The sequence below is a fragment of the Rhamphochromis longiceps genome, linkage group LG5, assembly GCF_057381845.1.
Source record: "Rhamphochromis longiceps isolate RC_006_pf linkage group LG5, R_longiceps_female_GT1.1, whole genome shotgun sequence".
NCBI lineage: Eukaryota > Metazoa > Chordata > Actinopteri > Cichliformes > Cichlidae > Rhamphochromis > Rhamphochromis longiceps.
The window spans coordinates 5,339,955-5,358,569 of record NC_140561.1 but is presented as its reverse complement, the minus strand read 5'-3'; the positions used below and the strand labels follow the sequence as shown (position 1 = coordinate 5,358,569).

The 18,615-nt window shown below is 41.8% G+C and overlaps 2 protein-coding genes across 2 annotated transcripts in view; one reads left to right on the top strand and one right to left on the bottom strand.

Annotated features, from left to right (window-relative positions):
* Positions 1–18,615, top strand: part of LOC146669067 (uncharacterized) — a 576,742-nt gene that overhangs the window by 84,700 nt on the left and 473,427 nt on the right. The gene's annotated exons all lie outside the window — the stretch shown is intronic.
* The window catches only part of LOC146669081 (copine-9-like), a 217,505-nt gene that overhangs the window by 43,391 nt on the left and 155,499 nt on the right, over positions 1–18,615 (bottom strand). The window contains exons 12-16 of the mRNA XM_085405516.1: positions 12,104–12,179; positions 11,728–11,781; positions 11,487–11,548; positions 9,778–9,824; positions 7,400–7,581 (exon numbers count right to left, since the gene is read on the bottom strand). Of these exons, the coding sequence (XP_085261642.1) occupies positions 7,400–7,581; positions 9,778–9,824; positions 11,487–11,548; positions 11,728–11,781; positions 12,104–12,179 (421 nt within the window). The remainder of the gene's footprint in view (positions 1–7,399; positions 7,582–9,777; positions 9,825–11,486; positions 11,549–11,727; positions 11,782–12,103; positions 12,180–18,615) is intronic.

Sequence of the window (18,615 nt, the reverse complement as noted above, 5' to 3'; positions counted from 1 at the left end):
TGTTGCTAACTCCGGGTCAGATAACAGGCACCACACCCGCAGTAGATGTGCTCGGTGTGAGGTCTCGCAGCAAGCTATCAAATACGGCGCATTTCTCGGCTTTTAAAAAAAACGCTATGCGTCGCCAGGTGTTTCATCGGATTTGAGGTGTTACCTCCTTTGACAGTATCACAGTATCAGCTTAAAGCACTTGTTGCTGCTGAGTTTGCATCTTTTGCTGTGAAGTACAGCCAGACTTTGACCGCTTTGCCTTGGGCATTTTTAATCTGTAGCTCTGCTCTAACTGAACGTACGTACCTGGCCCCGCCTACTATCCTCAGAAACGTAAAATGATTGGCTAGAAGTGTATCACAGCTCAGGAAAAAAAAGCACCGAAATAAAGCACCGAAATGTGCGCTGCTTTTCGGTCTGGTTACTACCGTTTATGTCAGAACATGGCACCGGACACCGGTACCCATCCCTACCCCCGAGTCATTCTAACTACCAGAAATCTTGAAGCACAGGCTGAGGGGGCGGTGTGGCAGCAATTTTTCACACCAGCCTTTCAATCAACCAAAGACCAAGACAGACTTTTAATTCATTTGAAAGCCTGATGCTTAGCCTCGTCCACCCCAGCTGTAAAACTCAGAAACCAGTCTTACTTGTTATCATCTATCGTCCACCTGGGCCTTACACAGAGTTTCTGTCTGATTTCTCAGACATTTTATCTAATTTAGTTCTGAGCTCAGATAAAATAATTATTGTGGGTGATTTTAACATCCATGTAGATGCTAAAAATGACAGCCTCAACATGGCATTTAATCTGTTATTAGACTCAATTGGCTTCTCTCAAAATGTAAAAGAACCCACCCACCACTTTAATCACACTCTAGATCTTGTTTTAACATATGGCATAGAAACTGAACATTTAACAGTGTTTCCTGAAAACCCTCTCCTGTCTGATCATTTCCTGATAACATTTACATTTACAATAATTGATTACACAGCGGTGGAGAGTAGACTTTATCACAGTAGATGTCTTTCTTAAAGCGCTGTAACTAAGTTTAAGAATATAATCCGTACGACTCTGGATACTGTAGCTCCTGTGAAAACTAAGGTCTCTAATCAGAAGTACCTGACTCCGTGGTATAATTCTCAAACACGTAGCCTAAAGCAGATGACTCGTAAGCTGGAGAGGAAATGGCGTGTCACAAATTTAGAGGATCATCATTTAGCCTGGAGAAATAGTTTGCTGCTTTATAAGAAAGCCCTCCACAAAGCCAGAACATCTTACTATTCATCACTGATTGAAGAAAATAAGAACAACCCCAGGTTTCTCTTCAGCTCTGTAGCCAGGCTGACAAACAGTCAGAGCTCTGTTGAGCCAACCATCCCTTTAACGTTAACTAGTAATGACTTCATGGACTTCTTCACCAATAAAATTTCAACCATTAGAGAAAAAATTTATCATAATTATCTCGCAGATGTAATATTATCTAAAACTGCTCAAAGAAGTCCTGCCATTAATTAATGCTTCAATATCAAATATGATCAACCTTTCTCTAATAATCGGCTATATAGTCTAAGGAGCTCAGAAAGAAAAGCGTCTGGACTTCTTTAAGCAGCTTGAAGACATTTCACGTCTCATCCGAGAAACTTCTTCAGTTCTAATGTCAAATGGTGGAGAGTCCCAGATTTAAGCCCTATGGGAGTGTCCCCCAAGAGGGACATGGACCCCATATTGATCCTCTACCTAATCACACGAGCCAAGGTGTGAAAACGGCTGTAGGTCACAATCAGCCAAGGTTTTGGGTGAAGATGGCCTGTATGATCGAGAACCTTCACAGACAATGGCCTATGTACCACAGGCCTTCAAGCTGGCTGTAGTTAAACCTTTACTCAAAAAGCATCTCTAGACCCAGCAGTCTTAGCTAATTATAGGCCAATCTCCAACCTTCCTTTATATCAAACATCCTTGAAAGAGTAGTTGTCAAACAGCTAACAGATCATCTGCAGAGGAATGGCTTATTTGAAGAGTTTCAGTCAGGTTTCAGAGCTCATCACAGAAACAGCTTTAGTGAAGGTTACAAATGATCTTCTTATGGCCTCTGACAGTGGACTCATCTCTGTGCTTGTCCTGCTAGACCTCAGTGCTGCGTTCGATACTTTCGACCATAATATCCTATTAGAGCGATTAGAACAGGGGTCAGCGACCCTGGGCACATGTGCCACAGCTGGCACGCAAAGGGTTAACTGATGCACGACCATAGCGGGACTGGCCATCGGACATACCGGGTATGGGCCGATGGTGTTTGTTTTTTTATTTTTGTTTTTCTCTTGTGACAGTATAAACAATGAAAGGTGGTGGATTGGCCAGATGCTGGCCGATGTTTAGCTGCTGGCCAGCAGGTGGATGAGGGAAAGGGGAGGCAGGAGAGGAGAGACCCGAGGCAGCCGCCGGTCTGAGTGTCAGGTGAACTGAACTTCAGGTAAGAAGTTATGACTTGCAGTCTATCTGGGTCAGATATAAACCAAGTTTAGGTGGAGTTTATTTTCGTTGTGCTGACTTTTTACCGTCAGTTACAGTAACTCGTACTGCGTGCTAGCTAGCATGACAGAGTTTCTCTACAGCTATGATGTTACTGATAGTGAACTTTATTTATAAGAGTTAGTTAGTAGAGTTGCCAACCGTCCCGTAAAAAAACGAATTGTCTCGTATTCAGAGAAAATATTACGTGTTTCGTATTGAGCTGAAAAGGAACGCAGCTAGAATGGAAAAAAAGACACAAAGCTGGAGTTATTCTGTCTTTGCTGCACAGCTGCCTCTTCTTCTCTCATTCTCTCCCCCTGCCTCTCCTGTTGCTACTTCAATCATGAAACTGATCAGTGATCAGCTGATCGGCTTTTCTCTCTTGTTTGTTTATCGCTCACTTTGCACCAGAAAGAGGAAACCAGCAGATGTCGCGCTAAAAAACAACAGCAGTTTAAGCTTGATCAGCTGTTGTTAGAATTTATTTAATATTAATTTCTAGTATCAGCTGATGTTTGCTGGAGCCACAGCCATAAAAGCTGCTGGTCATGATATCGTTTGGTTATCTGGTGAGAGGGAAACATGAAGATGAAACCAGGAGATGTCCTTACTGAATCATCAGAGCTGAACAGGTGATGGAGAAACAGGTTTACCTTTTAGGTGACATGAATGAGTTGAAGGGAAGTTATGAACTGTTTCTGAGAGACAAATAACACCAGGATCCTTTTTTACGTAGCTGACAGCTGGTAACTGTGCAGGGGCGGGTCTAGCAAAGTTTTGCCAGGGGCCAGGTAGAGCATTGACAGGGAAAGGGGGGCACAAAGAAATACTTTCTTATTCTCATTTAAAATGTCTGGCTGTTATTAAATAATTATCTGAAGCTTACAACCAACTTTTTATCTGATGTAAAATGTATAGAAATCATATATATACCAACAAGACTGTACATCACTGTCACCACAGCGTTTCTTTTCATTCAAAGGCTTTATGGCTTTAATACCTGGGGGGCCGGTCTCTAGTCAAAATGCCCGGGCTGTTTTGTTGTCCCAGTCCAGCCCTGGGCACGACACGCAGTGAGTTAATCTGAGGAGGTGCGTTAAAAAATAAATGGGCCAGCGGTGCACATCGCAAATCAGCTCGCATAGTTGTGCCAATTCTTAATGACGGTGTCTTAGCTAACAGCCCCAACTACCAGATTAAACATGTAATTGGCTAAAAATAACTTTGCCTACTGGTGAGAGGGACGTTGCTAGCTGGCAGTTTTTTCAAGCGATGTTGAAATTTCCACATTCCAACACTTCAAAAGTTTCAGGAGCTTTCCGCTCAGCGCAGCATCAGCACCGTGGAAATACACGGATACATCCGTAGACTCGAGACAGAATTCACAATGTGTTTTCAGGACTTTCAGGTGTTTGGACCAATGTTTTATTTTCTGATCAAACCAGAAAGCCTTAATGAGCAGCAGGATTTGTTAAGTGGTTGGACACAGAGGACATCGACATGCAGCTGATTGAACTGAAAAGCTCGACTCTGTGGGGTCAAAGTTTGCAGAACTACGAACACAGCTGGAATCCACAGCTGTGCGTGTTCATGGAGCTGCATGTTCACCTGCTGGACGTCACTACCTGACAAGTTTAACTGTCTTCAGAACATTGCAGAGGCCTTATTGACAGTGTTTGGCTCTACATGTCTGTGTGAGCAGATTTTCTCTCACATGAGTCCTCAGGTAGCCTCTGAATGCTGGACACTCGAAGACCTGAGTCTCTGAGTGGGAGACCAGAGATCACATTAACATGTGTATCTCTGTATTAACAAACATGCCATATTGGCCCAGTTTATTTTTCTTATCATTGTTGTGAGGAGACCATAAATGGCATTTGTATTTTCTGTTGTACAGTTCATTTGCTGTTATGGATAAAAAGTGTCTTTTTTTTTGTTTCAAAATAGCTGAAAACTATTCACTGATAGCTGCCAACATCTGGGAATAAATATAATTCTATAAAGTTGTTCTATATAGTGTGTAACTGTTAATATAGAGCGTTATTAAATTTATTGCTAATGCAATCATATGGCACACTGACTTCTGAGGAAATTTTAGATGAACATGCTGCAGGTATTACAGGTGCAGTGGTTTATATCTTATCTGTCTAACAGACTCCAATTTGTTCATGTAATGGAGAGTCTTCTTCACACATTAAGGTTAATTATGGAGTTCCACAGGGTTCAGTGCTAGGACCAATTCTGTTTACATTTGCGCAATATCTCTAAAATGAGAAATATCCTTTCTCAGAGTGATGCTGAAAAACTAGTTCATACATTTATTACTTCAAGGCTGGACCAGTGTAATTTGTTATTATCAGGATGTCCTAAAAACTCCCCGAAAAGCCTTCAGTTAATCCAAAATGCTGCAGCAAGAGTCCTGACAGGGACTAGAAAGAGAGAACAGATTTCTCCCATACTGGCGTATCTTAATTTCTCCTACAATGGGTGACCATAAGGTCTGGGCTCACAGTTAGTAATAGAAGGAGTAACTCAGTCATTTGGGAAGGGCTCAGACTAGAGCTGGTACTCTAATGCATCAAAACAGCCAGTTTACATCATCCCAAGCAATCTCCACAGTGATTCTACTGTACAGCAATGCACAAGTAGAAATGGAAGCAAGACTACAATGCTGAATGTGTGAGTCAGAGCTGACACATGTCAACCAAAAATAAAAAAGTTAATCTGACTTCACACCTGTTTTTAAGCTTTATGAATATGGTGAACTTGGAAAAAGCAGATGTTTAACTGAAGTTTCTGTTGTTCCATGAAAACAGAAAAAACTATTCACATAATATTGCAAGTCGACATCTAACTGTAGTGAAGCAGTCTAAGGGATTACTTTGTGTTCCAACAGTTTAGAGTGCAGAGCGCTGCAAAATGAGAACAGACGTGTCAGACTGAGTAAACTGTTTTAACATTTAGACCAAACTAAATACTTGGAGTTTATGTGGTCTAACCAGCAGATGGGTTAACATAACATATCAATATTTCATGTGTCCAAGTTAGAAAGGCCAACAGACCTTAATTTATTATTTAGTTGCTGTATAAAAAAAGCCTTTCCTTTATGTCATGCAACCTCTGGATCCACTCATAAGCTGCGTAAAATATAGTATATGTTAATAAATATCCATTTTCTGATCCAAAAATTATATTGTTGTCATTGACATCACTAGAAATATCAGATTACAAACTGACTAAAGTCTCACCATTCCACTGCAGGTCTGTTGGTGCCACAGGATATGTGAATGTTTGAAGGAAAAACAGGCTTTTGTTTTTCATTCATGAAATGCATTAAGGTGCCCACACTTCTTTAATGAAATGATTTTGTAGTAAAATATGACCATCAAGATGTAAACAAAGTTTGAAATCTGAGATAAGTAATGTGGCTATATAAACACTGTCAGCCTGCTGCTTTCAGAGGTTTCACAGTTGTGTTATTTGCATCATCCAGTCAGCAATGTACAATTATTTCCACAGGTTATTGGAGCATGGTCCATGTTGTTTGTTTTATCATTTTTGTGCATCACAATGTAAAAAAGAAGATGCCCAGAAAACACAAAACATTTAGTGAACTTGATTTGATACATTTGTGTTTTTCCCCAGCTTTCAACTGTTGGTACTCGCTTTACTCAGATTTACTCATTTAGACAAGCGTTTTGGTAACTTGAATTTTCTTGTTTGTCTAATTACAATATCCCTGCGAGGTTGACAATAAAAAATAGCTCCAATGCATTTCGATCTTGATAAAACACAGACTGCACCATCCTGGCTTTAGAGTCCTTTCACAGGGAGACAAGTGAATAAACCATTACATTATGAAAGCACTCATCACTTTGACTAGAGAAGTCAGCGTTAATCGTGTTGCTATATGTTTATTTAAGGAATGCTGAGTGAAAACATTTTCATTAATCAAGTGATGCCCATTTGTTTTTCAAAGCTAGAGTATATACGCATCCATACACTGGAGTTTCACAGTAACTATAGTGAACAAGACGAGTTAAAACTTATATATCCACCTTAGATTTACAAGCAGTCAATTTGATTGGGTGGTTTACAGACATGTGCAAGTGTATGTACAAAGTGCATGCCTGTACATTCACAAGGATGTACTCGTGCATTATGTTGTTATATACATGGTTTCCTCGAGGGAAACTAAATGCTTCTTCTGTAATAATCTTCTTTGTAACTCAAACTGCAGTCACTAGTGCGCCCTTCCTCCATTCCTTCTTTTTAAGAATGTACCAGATTGTTGACTTGTCCATTTATTCTGATTTTCAGACTAATAGAAAACTTTGGACCTCATATTGAGAGGTTGATTGAAAAGCTACTAAATCCAAGTCCAGCACTTGGAACCAGATCTTTTATCTACTAAATTTTTTGTGGAATAAAGAGAGAACAGGCTTTTTTAAAGCTATTTATGAGTTGCTCAGTTATGTTTGAGTATTTGAAAATGGGCAGTGAATCTGAACCAGATGGAATAGCTGTGATTCCTAAATGAATGCCTAATCTGAAAGTTTGGACTTCAATCACATCTTGATTGTTGGATTTATTTTTATTATTGTCTGTGGTGGGGTACAGTGGCAGGACTAAAAGAAATGTAAAAAAATTGAGAAAAAAAAGTACAAATAATCCAAAAATGTATGGACCTAACTGTGATTTCTGCTACATCAGCTCACCATTAATGACACCATTCATTTGACTGACCAAGAGTAAATTGATTAACTACTGCACAGAGGCGGTCGCTTTTCACAATTGCACCACCATTAACAAAAATAGCCCATGAAGTCAATATTTTCAAGTACGAACAGTTAAAAAAGTCTCTCCCTCAGTTTCAATCATGACTCTCACCAGTGGAAAGGCGTGGGAGATCTTGCCGTCTGGGGGAAGTTTAGCTCCAAAGCCATACGCAGGGAAGAGTTTGTCACTGTCATAGTCCTGGATAATTTCTCCCACAGCCTTCAGGGCCATGGCATATGCATTCATTTGGTATGGACTCATATAGTGCAACGATGTCGGCTGGGACGGGTTACCTAGAAAGAGAGAAATCCCCACCAGCATGCAGCAAAATTAGCGTGAGAATGTTCTTATCAGAGAATGAAGAAAAGCAATTACACATTTATTAGACTTGCAAAAAACACACATGCAGACATGATGAAGGAAACCACTATGTTGTGTAACTACTGGAATTAGTTGGTTTTTGTTTTTGTTTTTTGCTTTCCAAAAAAAAGACCAACTAAATTTTGAGAAACGTGGTTTTGTAGAATTGATATTATGGAGCCGTGGAAAGAAAATACATTTCAAAGAGCATCCTTATTCGTATCTGTGTAGTTTCTTTGCTGTCTGACATGTTGTCAGTTCTTTAAGTCTGAATGCGGTCTTTTCAATTTGTGGGCTCACAACCTAGCATGAAAGGTTTTAAGCAGTGTTGTCCTGTTTTAGCCGCTAAACCCTCTTTGATAAACACATCTACATTTAAGAGCAAAATGTTTACTTGCTCCCTAATATATCCCAATCACTAACAGGTGCCATGACTAAAAGATAATCGGTATTATTCACCTTACCTGTCAGTAGTCACAACGTTATAAAATACCCCACCTTTTGCAGCTATAACAACTTTTTGTTAACAACGTTTTTCTTCCGCACCAACCCTGCTCATTAATGACTTTATGGACCTTGCTTTGTGCACTGATGCACAGCCACGTTGGAAGAGGAAGGGGCCATCCCCTGAAGCATTAAGCTTCTGTCTAAGCCTGTGAGATCTATTCCTGAAAAACAACCCCACACCATAATTATGTGGGGTGATTATATAATAGAATTATGTAAAGGGGAATATGTAATTATTGATTACACTTGGTACAATGCAGAGCAAGAGCAAGTATCGTTCTCCAGGCACCTGTCAAACCCAGCCAAGTGCATCAGACTGCCAGATACTGCCAGTGATCTGTAACTGCAGGAAACATGCTGTGGCAGCATCCTTTACTCCATGCTTTGCAATGTGCTGAGCAGAGATAGGCAGTAATGTGTTAACGCGTTACTGTAATCTGATTACTTGATTACAAGTAACGAGAACAAGTATTACTATTGCAAAAAAGTAATTAGATTACTGTTACTTTCCCATAAGCACGCTGCCTTACTGCGTTACTAAACCATGATTTTGTTGGTGAGAGTGTCTCATGACAATGACGTACGAGCGTGCGACGTCCGTGGCAGCAACAGACGTGTGTAGATCAACGATGGATGTTATGGAGAGCGGGAGAGAGTACGAACGTGCAGCGTTTAAAGCTTGGAAATACTGACATTACTTTGAGTTTGATTCTGTAATAAGTGACAAAAACATCAGCGTCTGCTGTTCACTCTGCGTGGGAAGAAAACTTCTTTCTACAGCAGAAAATTAAACTTGAAATCTGAGCGAGCACCGAGCACGCTGCCATGGGCAAAAAAATAAAATTCCTACAAACACAGAGGTAACTCCTGGCCCAAAACTGACAAATTGTGCTGTCAATCAGCACTATCAATCATGTCTTGTAAACACTAATTACAATACAACAATAATCTGGCTGCCTCAGTTTAGTAAGTCCCATTAGCCTGATGGACTGATGAAGTATTTGAACAACCAGATTAGGTGTAATATTGCTAATCTCTCATTATTTCGTTAACAGAGCTTCTTTCTTTGAGAATTTTTCAACTTAAAGACTTTGCAATTAGGAGTTTGTTTTTTCCTGTCTGGCTGATAGGTGACTGTCATTGTGTTTCTTTGCAGGCACCTCTGTAGAATAACAGGGACTTGGTGTTCAGGCTTTTTAAAAATGCTCTTAAGTGGCTAATCAAAAAGCAACTCTCAATGTGAAGGTCATTTTTAATGGACAATCAGCTTGTGCACTATATTCTTCAGCTGGTCCATTGTGATATTTTTAGGACATATTCCAGTTTCCATACTTTACACAGAAGTACATATTGTGCATATGTGTGATGGTTGATGATAGCATGATAGACATTTGGGAACATAATAGCACGAATAGTGTCTCCATATAGACCACCACCAAGACAGACAAATAATTGTGTGGCAGTTATTTGTCAATGCCACTGAAATTGATTTTTTCAAAAGAAGGCAAAAAGAGTCTAACTAAAGTAAAAAAGCGCCAACAATTTATTTTGTGGGCAAAAAAATCTCACTGAACAGATGTGTGGACATTTCCTGCATGCATTAAGATGAAACACTGTCTTACCATTGGATGCTGTGAAGTCTATGGCTACAGTGAAGTTGAGTTGTGTCCTGGTGGGAGATTGAGCACATTGATATCAGTCACAGTGGTCAGGACTTCGTTTTGAGATTGGAAGAACATCTACAGCTCTTCATGCCAGATCGAGAAACGTACTGGTCACCGGTTAGAAATTGTAAGACATCTAAAGTATTTGAAATCTACAAATTATTAACGTATGTAGTATTGTTTTTGCCCAGTGAATTCTTCAGCTTTCTGTAGCTTACATTTCACAACAAAAACAATTTTAAAAAAATGAGCTGTCCAGAATGATGAGAAAACAAATTCAGCAATATAAAACTCTAAAACAAAAGCAGTGAGGCAGCAGCAAATGCCTCACTGATGGTTTAAGAAACATCAGTGTTCAAATAAAGTGCACTACCTTGGAATGTTTTTTCTTCCAGCCTATTTGCTTGACTGCTGTAACACATTTATTGTATTAATATCACACAGTATTTATGAGTGAAACGCTAGTTACTTCAGCTAATTAGGTTACGTAGTTAACAAATCAAACGTTCAGAGTGTGACCCTGATGCAGCTGATGCAACTCAAAGCATGCTCATATTGGTCAAAGTTAGAGCTGATGCAATATGACATCATCCGCTACACTTGTCTGATCTGCCTGATGCAATCTGTGGTTGTCAGTAAACCAACTAGAAGTACAGGGGTGAAGCACTTTCTTTGAATTACTGTGTATTTTCTTAAGCTTTTGCTTTAGATTTAGTTACGACTGCTGTGTTTAAGTTGTGCTGAGAGCATAGCATAGCTGACTTTCTTGTGTCATGCCCTCTGCTTTATTGCCATTTCAGTTTAATGAGTTATATTGGATTTTTCTGGCATGTTGGGGGTTAGTTATTTACATGTTATGGTTTTATAACCACAGCATTATTACTGATGTTCTTTTGTTCCAAAACATTTTCTACCCCTAGTTTTATAAAGTAAAAGTATGAGAAATACACTACATTGCTGAAAGTATTCACTCATCTGGCTTCACACACATATGAGTATAACTTGAGTAAAAGTCTTCTGGGAAGGCTTTCCATGAGGTTTATGGGAATTTTTGGCCATTTCTCCAGAAGCATATTTGTGAGGTCAGACAAGACGGCCTGAATCCACTTTGCTCTGATTCATCCCAAAGGCGCAGAGCTCTTCCAGGCCCAGTTCTTCATCCATGTCTTTATGGATCTTGCTTTGTATACAGTCATGTTGGAACAAGACGAATGTTCATATTACGCCATGACTGCCCAGCTTGTCGTGATACTCAATGTGTCTTTTTTGTTTAGAATAATTGATGTAAGTAAAAAGTATAACATCAGTCAAGGCCATCTTCAGTGACAACTCAAGTTCTCATCAATCAGAAGCAGACATTTCCTAGTGAAATCTGCTATCTTGGTTATCATTTATCTGAACAACATTGTGTGCAGTGGCAAACTAAATGTCAGGTTCGACAAATAGAGCAGTGGGGATAAAAGACAGAAGCTGTGAAGAGTCACTAAACTGTGACTCAAGAATCAAATGAGGGCTGATTTTTTTCACTGGAAAACCAGAATGTAAGAAAAGTGTAAACATTTTAGTCAAAGTTTATAACACATTGCACCCTTTGTACTACCTTCCAGTAATATCATTTGTGTATGTTCGACTCTACCCTAATGAAACATGACTGACTGAGTTCTTACCCTCCTCTGATGAAGTCGACAAATGTATACTCTGACTCCACTTTGAAAGACAGCAGGGTCACCTTGAAGATTGGGAGAAAGTGAAAGGGAAATGAGAAAAAATATCAAGAGAACCAAGGGAGGTTACAGACAGGCTAACAGCAAACATTATACATTTACTGGACTGATAAATCACTCCTGCTATGAGTCATCCCCATGAAACATGTGACAGCTGTTGACATGACACACTGACGAGTCTTACCGTCCCTGAGTTGATGTATTTCTTCTTTTTGCCTTTCTTTTTAGGATTCAACACCTTGACCATAAGAGAGGAAACATGAAACAAGCTTTTCAACAAACAAGTCAGAACACATTATATAGTCTTTCCTCATATTTCTAAGCTAATATGAACAGGTGGCGATTTAATACTGTCCTCAAATAAAGGCTGGAATTCATAACACAAGGAATATTACTTCATGAATAATATATAACACTGAAGGAACTAGCTGTGTTGTTAATACCATCGACACAATCAACAAAAAATAGTTTTTGGAGAAAATGAACTTCTGGAGCTTTGGAGAAGTGAAATGTACTTCTTGTTGCACTCTGTCTTTTTTTTTCTTTTCATTTTTTTTTACCTCATAGACATTGAACTGGCTTTGGCCTCGGGATAGTTCTCTGTAGCTTGTGGTGAATTCTCCAATAAAGTCATGACTGGAAGGGAGAATGAGATAAAGATAACGAATAAAAAGAAAACAGTTATTGTTGTATCTGTAACATGACTTTCTATTCTTTTTGACAAAAAATTATAGTCCTTTTGTTCAACAACATGGTGTCCGAATGATTTTCTCTCTTTTTAAGCTATGAAATACAAATATAAATAGAAAGAGTCCACTTAAAGGGAACCCCGACTATTATGACAAGTTACTCTAAATATGTTACAAATTATCTCCACCACATAAAAACATACTTAAGAATAACTACAATTTTTTTGTTGTTATTCATTAAATCTTTGTTGTTTAAAATTATTTTGGAGCCGTGGGAGCGGCCATGTTTTTTCGCACGCAATGCATTCTGGGACAATGACGTGTATTGGTTGTTAGCAGTATAAGTGCTTTCGTTCAGCTAACCTGTTTTGTTTTTCATAGTGTAGCAATGGTGTCAATTAAGTTGTCTATTAGTGACCTGGTTACGACTTGGTAGACCAGCACTATCCGGTCTTTGAGTCTGATGTTATTAGCATTCTTAGCAAACTCCGCTGCAAAAGTCAAATGATCACTGCAGCATTACTGAGAGTTGAAAAACTGTCTAAATTTGTTCATCTGTAATAAAATGATCAGTGTGGCAGCTCTGCCAGGTGTATCAATTAAGTTTAACATCCAGGCATCCATGAAAACGGAATTTATGACATTTAACTGAGTTAGAAGTTAGCAGGGAGTTAGCTCGCTAGCTTCCATCTAAATACATCTAAATATAATATTGTAGAGGTAAACACAGACGACATGAGAGCTCTTGATTAACACAGCAGGTGCGCAGCTCTGGGGAGAAAGCGGTTGTAGACCCCCCAAGAACTCCTGCAGCGCTTTAACCGACGTGGGACGTGGAAAAGCCGAAACATGCCTGAGTGAGTGTCTCACTATGGGAAGGCCTCCTGCGTGACCTCATCAGAAGCTCAGATACCATAAAGCCAGCCCTTACAAGCTGGCTAAGTGACACCCATATCAGGAGGGGCTAGTGCCTCCCTATATAATAGGCTGACATAGCATCAGATGTCATTCAAAACAAGCCCACCTCTTCCTCTTCCTCGCTTCCATAGCAAGGAGAGCGGTCTGGTGAGACACTCACTCATGCTACTCAGAGAACTGGGGTTATATACATAACCTTAAGTTCTCTTTCATAGCATTCGTTTCGTGTCTCACTATGGGAGGAATACTGACTGCTGGATTGCCAGACATGCCTGTTAAGAAGACAACTGTTCCCAACAGCACTTCACAGGGGAGAAGCTCCCACCTGGGAAGAACCTGCACTGAGGACTGAATGCGCTAGGTTAGGTGCTGTTACATCTAACCTGTAAAACCTAGCAAATGTGTGAGGAGGCTGAAGACCCCTGCTAGTATAGACCTGGGCAATTGCTCCTACTATCCAATGGAAGAGGCGCTGTTTAGACACAGGCTTTCCCTTATGTGGATTAGCCCAGGACACGAATAGCTTTTCACTTTGTCCGACACTCTGGGTTCTGTCGATATAAATGCGCAGTGCACGGACTGGACACAAGGTATGCAGCCGCTGTTGCTCCTCTGAGGAGAAAGGCGGTGGGTGAAAGGCCAGAACATCTGTAGGGGAACATGTGCCGACAACCTTTGGGATAAAGGCGAGGTTTAGCCGCATACTGACCCTCGTATTATCCGAGGACAACTGAATGCATGACTGATGCACTGAGAGAGCGTGGATCTCTCCTACATGCTTAGCTGAAGCTAAAGCAATTAATAGAGCTGTCATCAAGGACAGAAATTTTAACTCAACCTGTTCCAGGGGTTCAAATGGGCAACAGGAGAGCGCAGCCAATACTGTGGGAAGGTCCCACGATGGAGCCAGTGGCCTAGATGTAGGCAATTTACGCCGTGCACCCTTCATGAAACGGCATATTAAGGGATGCTGGCCAACAGTCTTCCCCTCAAAACCAATATGGCAGGCTGAAATTGCTGCCAAATACACCTTGATGGTGGAGAAGGCTTTACCCTTATCAATCAGGGCCTGAAGAAATGACAGAATCACAGCCACAGAGCATTGAAAAGGGATGGCCTGTGATTCTAAGCACCAGCTTTCAAACACTCGCCACTTGTGCTCATATAGTGTCCTAGTAGACGATGCTCTAGAGCAGGGGTGTCAAACTCAAATACACAGTGGGCCAAAATTCTAAACTGGAACAAAGTCGTGGGCTAACATTAATATTTATTGAAAAAAAAAAATCTTCCTCTAGATACAAGAATGAATCTTTTCTTATGGACTCAAACACGTTTTGCTGAAAAACTGAATATGGAACAAGCAAAGCTTAATACTAAACAATATATATATTAGCTGTATAATACCAGTAGGCCAGCTCTAATAGTAATTTGGTATGGCTTCGCGGGCCAAATGTAATTAGGCTGTGGACCAAATTTGGCCCGCGGGCCAGAGTTTGACACCTATGCTCTAGAACACTGAATAGTGTCGATAAAACTATGAGGGAGCCCCACTGTGTTCAGGTTAAATCACTCACAGGCCAAGCCCTTAGAGCTAGCATCTCCAGGTGGGGGTGGAATATTTCCACCCGTGCCTGAGACAGGAGGTCTCTGCGTAGTGATAACAGCCAAGGTGGGCCGCACAGCAGCTGAAAAATCTCTGCCAGCCACTGCTTCCCTGGCCAGTGCGGGGCTATCAGGATCATATAGTGACCTCTCTCTCTCAATTTGGCCAGAGTTGGAGAAATGAGGGCCACTGGGGGAAAAGCATAGAGGAGGGTTCTTGGCCACTCGTGAGCCAGAGTATCCACCCCGAGCGGCGCTTTCTGATCGTGCAGCGAGTAAAACACTTTTTCCTTAGTCATCAGGTTGGTAAGCCAACACATGCTTCCCCATCTTTTTCGCCTTTGGCAATTTCTTACCATCAAAAAGAGATTTTACAACCTCTGTTTGTATGGCGGGCCATGGGATGTTGAGCCTAGCAGCTGCGCATGTCCTGCATGTCGAGATCCAGGGGAGACGGCGGTGTCGGTTTTTCAACCTCGCTGGTAGCCGAGGGCTTTGCAGCCCAGCTGATTCTAGGTGGAACCCTCCTCCTCCTCGTCAGACAGGAGGAGTTCTGAGTCAGCCGACTCATCTCCGTCATCATTAGCATCTCCTCCCCGGGCGACTCCAACATGGGGGAAAAACTCACATTCTCCATGTGCCTCCAGCGACGGGAGAGCGGCCGCGATGGGCTGAGGGTCTGCCTCTGCCCAGCTCGGCCTGGCATTGTTGCCAAATCATCAGGCATCTCAATTTCTCCTTGCGCTGCAGCAGCCTCACACACCAAAGAGTCGCCACCCGACAGGTTAGCCTGGCGAGCTAGCCTGTGCGGAGTTTGCGTGGGAAAGCCGCGCAGTGGATACAGTCGTGTGCAGGTGTCAAGGCAGCCTGAGCCTGAGATAAGCCTAGGCATGCTGCACACACGGGTGTGTATCCCAGGCAGAAATCCTCTTGCCGCAAGGACAAAGTTTCACAACTTCGTTGTCAGTCGTAGCCATGGTTAGCTAGAGGGTTGTGCACATTAGCGAGACCAACACTGAGTGTGGAGAATATTGCTATTTCTCAGCTAGCATGGGGTGAAAAGTAGTGCTACTTTTCTGCAGGTATTGCTACCTAATGTGTAAAACCGCTAGTGCCGAAGGGTATTGCTACCTCATGGTGAAGCTAGTGGTACCTTTATTAGCAAAGTGTTGCTACATCGCTTTGGGAAAATATTGCTACTTCCCAGGGTGAAAGTATTGCTACTTGACACCAGCACTAGCTACAGAACAGTATTGCTACTGCTTGTATGCTAGTGGACAACTGAAATGCTGGGAACAAAGCGCCCGGTGACCGAGTTGTTCACTCGAATCTGTGGACAGTTTAGCTTTACCACCCAATAGCACAGTTGTCTTACAGGCTTCTGTGAGAAGTGAGAAGAGGTTTTTGAATGACATCTGACGCTATGTCAGCCTATTATATAGGGAGGCACTAGCCCCTCCTGACATGAGCGTCACTTAGCCAGCCCTTACAGGCTCGAGATGCTCCATAGCGGCAAACTCTTCCCGAACGACGGAGGGTTTTGCGGGGTTGAGGAGGCGCACGCGTGCGAACACCGGGGGACCGACCGTCGGGGTATAATGTTCAACCCCGTGCTTCGTAGCCATGTTCATGAAATTAGGAACAGTCAGTGAAGGGAACTCCAAGAGCAAACACTGAAAAACATTCCCTGAAGTCACAAAATTAGCTCAATTCAGGGGCTCGATGGCCCGAGTGAAACAGTGTATTAAAGAAAAGGACAGAGCATCGAATAAGCGTCTGTTAGCGACATCGACCACCAGTCCGTGGGCACAAAGAAAATCGGCGCCCAAAATTGGCACAGAGCTAGTGGCAACAACAAAGGTCCACTAATGAATGGAGGACTTTTTTTCCACTCGATAAAAGTTAATGTGAGGGCTCCCGATGGTTAGGGGCAAATGCAATCGCATGGCAGGATTCTGTAAACGGACCAAACGTCAGTCAGGAGAACCACCGAGATTAGTTAGTCATTAATATACTGCTGCTGCATGGGCTGGGCTGTAGTTACATTTTAAGGGTTTAAAAACTGTGTTTTAAAATAATTAGCGGTAATAAAAACCATGAGAAGCCGATAGTGATCACTGACTGTTTTTAGGGGCTTGTTGATATTAAATAACAAGATACAAAAGCAAAACATGTTAAAACACATCAGTCTTATTAAGTGCAGAATACTTTGGACCCAGACGCAGGATTCATCACGTTATCACTTAAAGACCGGATACCGGTCATGGAGGCTAACAAGGGCTGCCCAAAGAACATCTGGATTAAGACATACGGCTTCAAAAAGTTTTGGTGCTTTACAGTAGCCGCATAGACACCAGTAGTTTTACCTGACTCTCTCGTCCTCATGTGACGGATTGTTTTCATCTTCATCTAAACTAAGTGCTGGTTGACTATTTTCATTCTCTCTCTCGGTTTGCTCTGGTTCAAACTGGAAAGGCTGAACAGAAGCCATTTCCAGTGCACTGCTAACTGTGAACTGGATGCGGTGCAACCGTATGATGTCACTACCCAGAGTGCATTGAGAACTAAATAACAATGGTGGCCTACTGGTAAATCGGTTTTATATAAAATGTGCTTAAAAGGGGGCAGCACGGTGGCACGGTGGTTAGCACTGTTGCCGCACAGTAAGAAGGTCCTGAGTTCAATTCCACCATCAGGCCAGAGTGTTTCTGTGTGGAGTTTGCATGTTCTCCCCGTGTTTGCGTGGGTTCCCTCCGGGTACTCCAGCTTCCTCCCACCGTACAAAGACATGCAGTTTGTGGGGATAGGTTAATTGATTAATCCAAATTTCCTATAGGCGTGAAAGCGGGAGTGAATGTGAACACGAACGGTTGTCTGTCTCTGTGTGTTGGCCCTGCGACAGACTGGCAACCTGTCCAGGGTGTACCTTGCCTCTCGCCCCATGACAGCTGGGATAGGCTCCAGCGCCCCCCGCAACCCTGAAAAAGGACAAGCGGAAGCGAATGGATGGATGGATGGTGCTTAAGGAAAACATTTGGCGTATTTTAGTACCACATATGTGTTATTGAAAGCACAGTACATATTTTAGCGCAAACATGTCTTAATAGCCGGGGTTCCCTTTAACCAATGTGAAGGATTGCATGGATCTTCCTTTTGTTGTCTTGTATTACAAACTTATACAAAATAGTTGCAATTAAGTTGCACTAATTTAAGGAGAAGTGTATCCTTTTCAGCTTCTATGATGTGGTATTTCTCACACATTAAACTATCCCAGATACCAAAAGGCGAGAGGCGGGGTACACCCTGGACAGGTCACTAATCTGACACAGGGCTAACACATTGAGAAAGACAGCCATTCATACCTATGGGCAATTTAGAATCACCAGTCAATCTAATCCCACTAACTGCATGTCTTTGGACTGTGGGAGGAAGTGGAGAGAACTCCCACAAACACAGGCAGAACATGCAAATTCCACACAGAAAGACCTGGCCAGATGAGTCAAACTCAGGACCTTCTTGCTGTGAGGCAACAGCCCTAACTACCGCACCACTGTGCTGCTCTGAATTAAATTAACTGTAGATATTTAATTTAACTAGGCTATATTTGCCTTTTAAACCTTGCTGTCCTGTGCTTTAGATCACAAAGATTCAAATTAGACAAACAAGTGTCCTCAGTTGTGAAAACGAGTTTTTACCAGCTACGCTAAATCTCCAAGGCAAGGCCCTATATTCCACATAAAGACCTTGGACAGCTTATCCATGCCTTTATTACTTCGAGACTAGACTGTTGCAATTCTCTGTGCATGGGCCTCCAATTCTCTCTCCTCCAGCGTTTGCAATTAGTTCAAAATGCCACAACACGC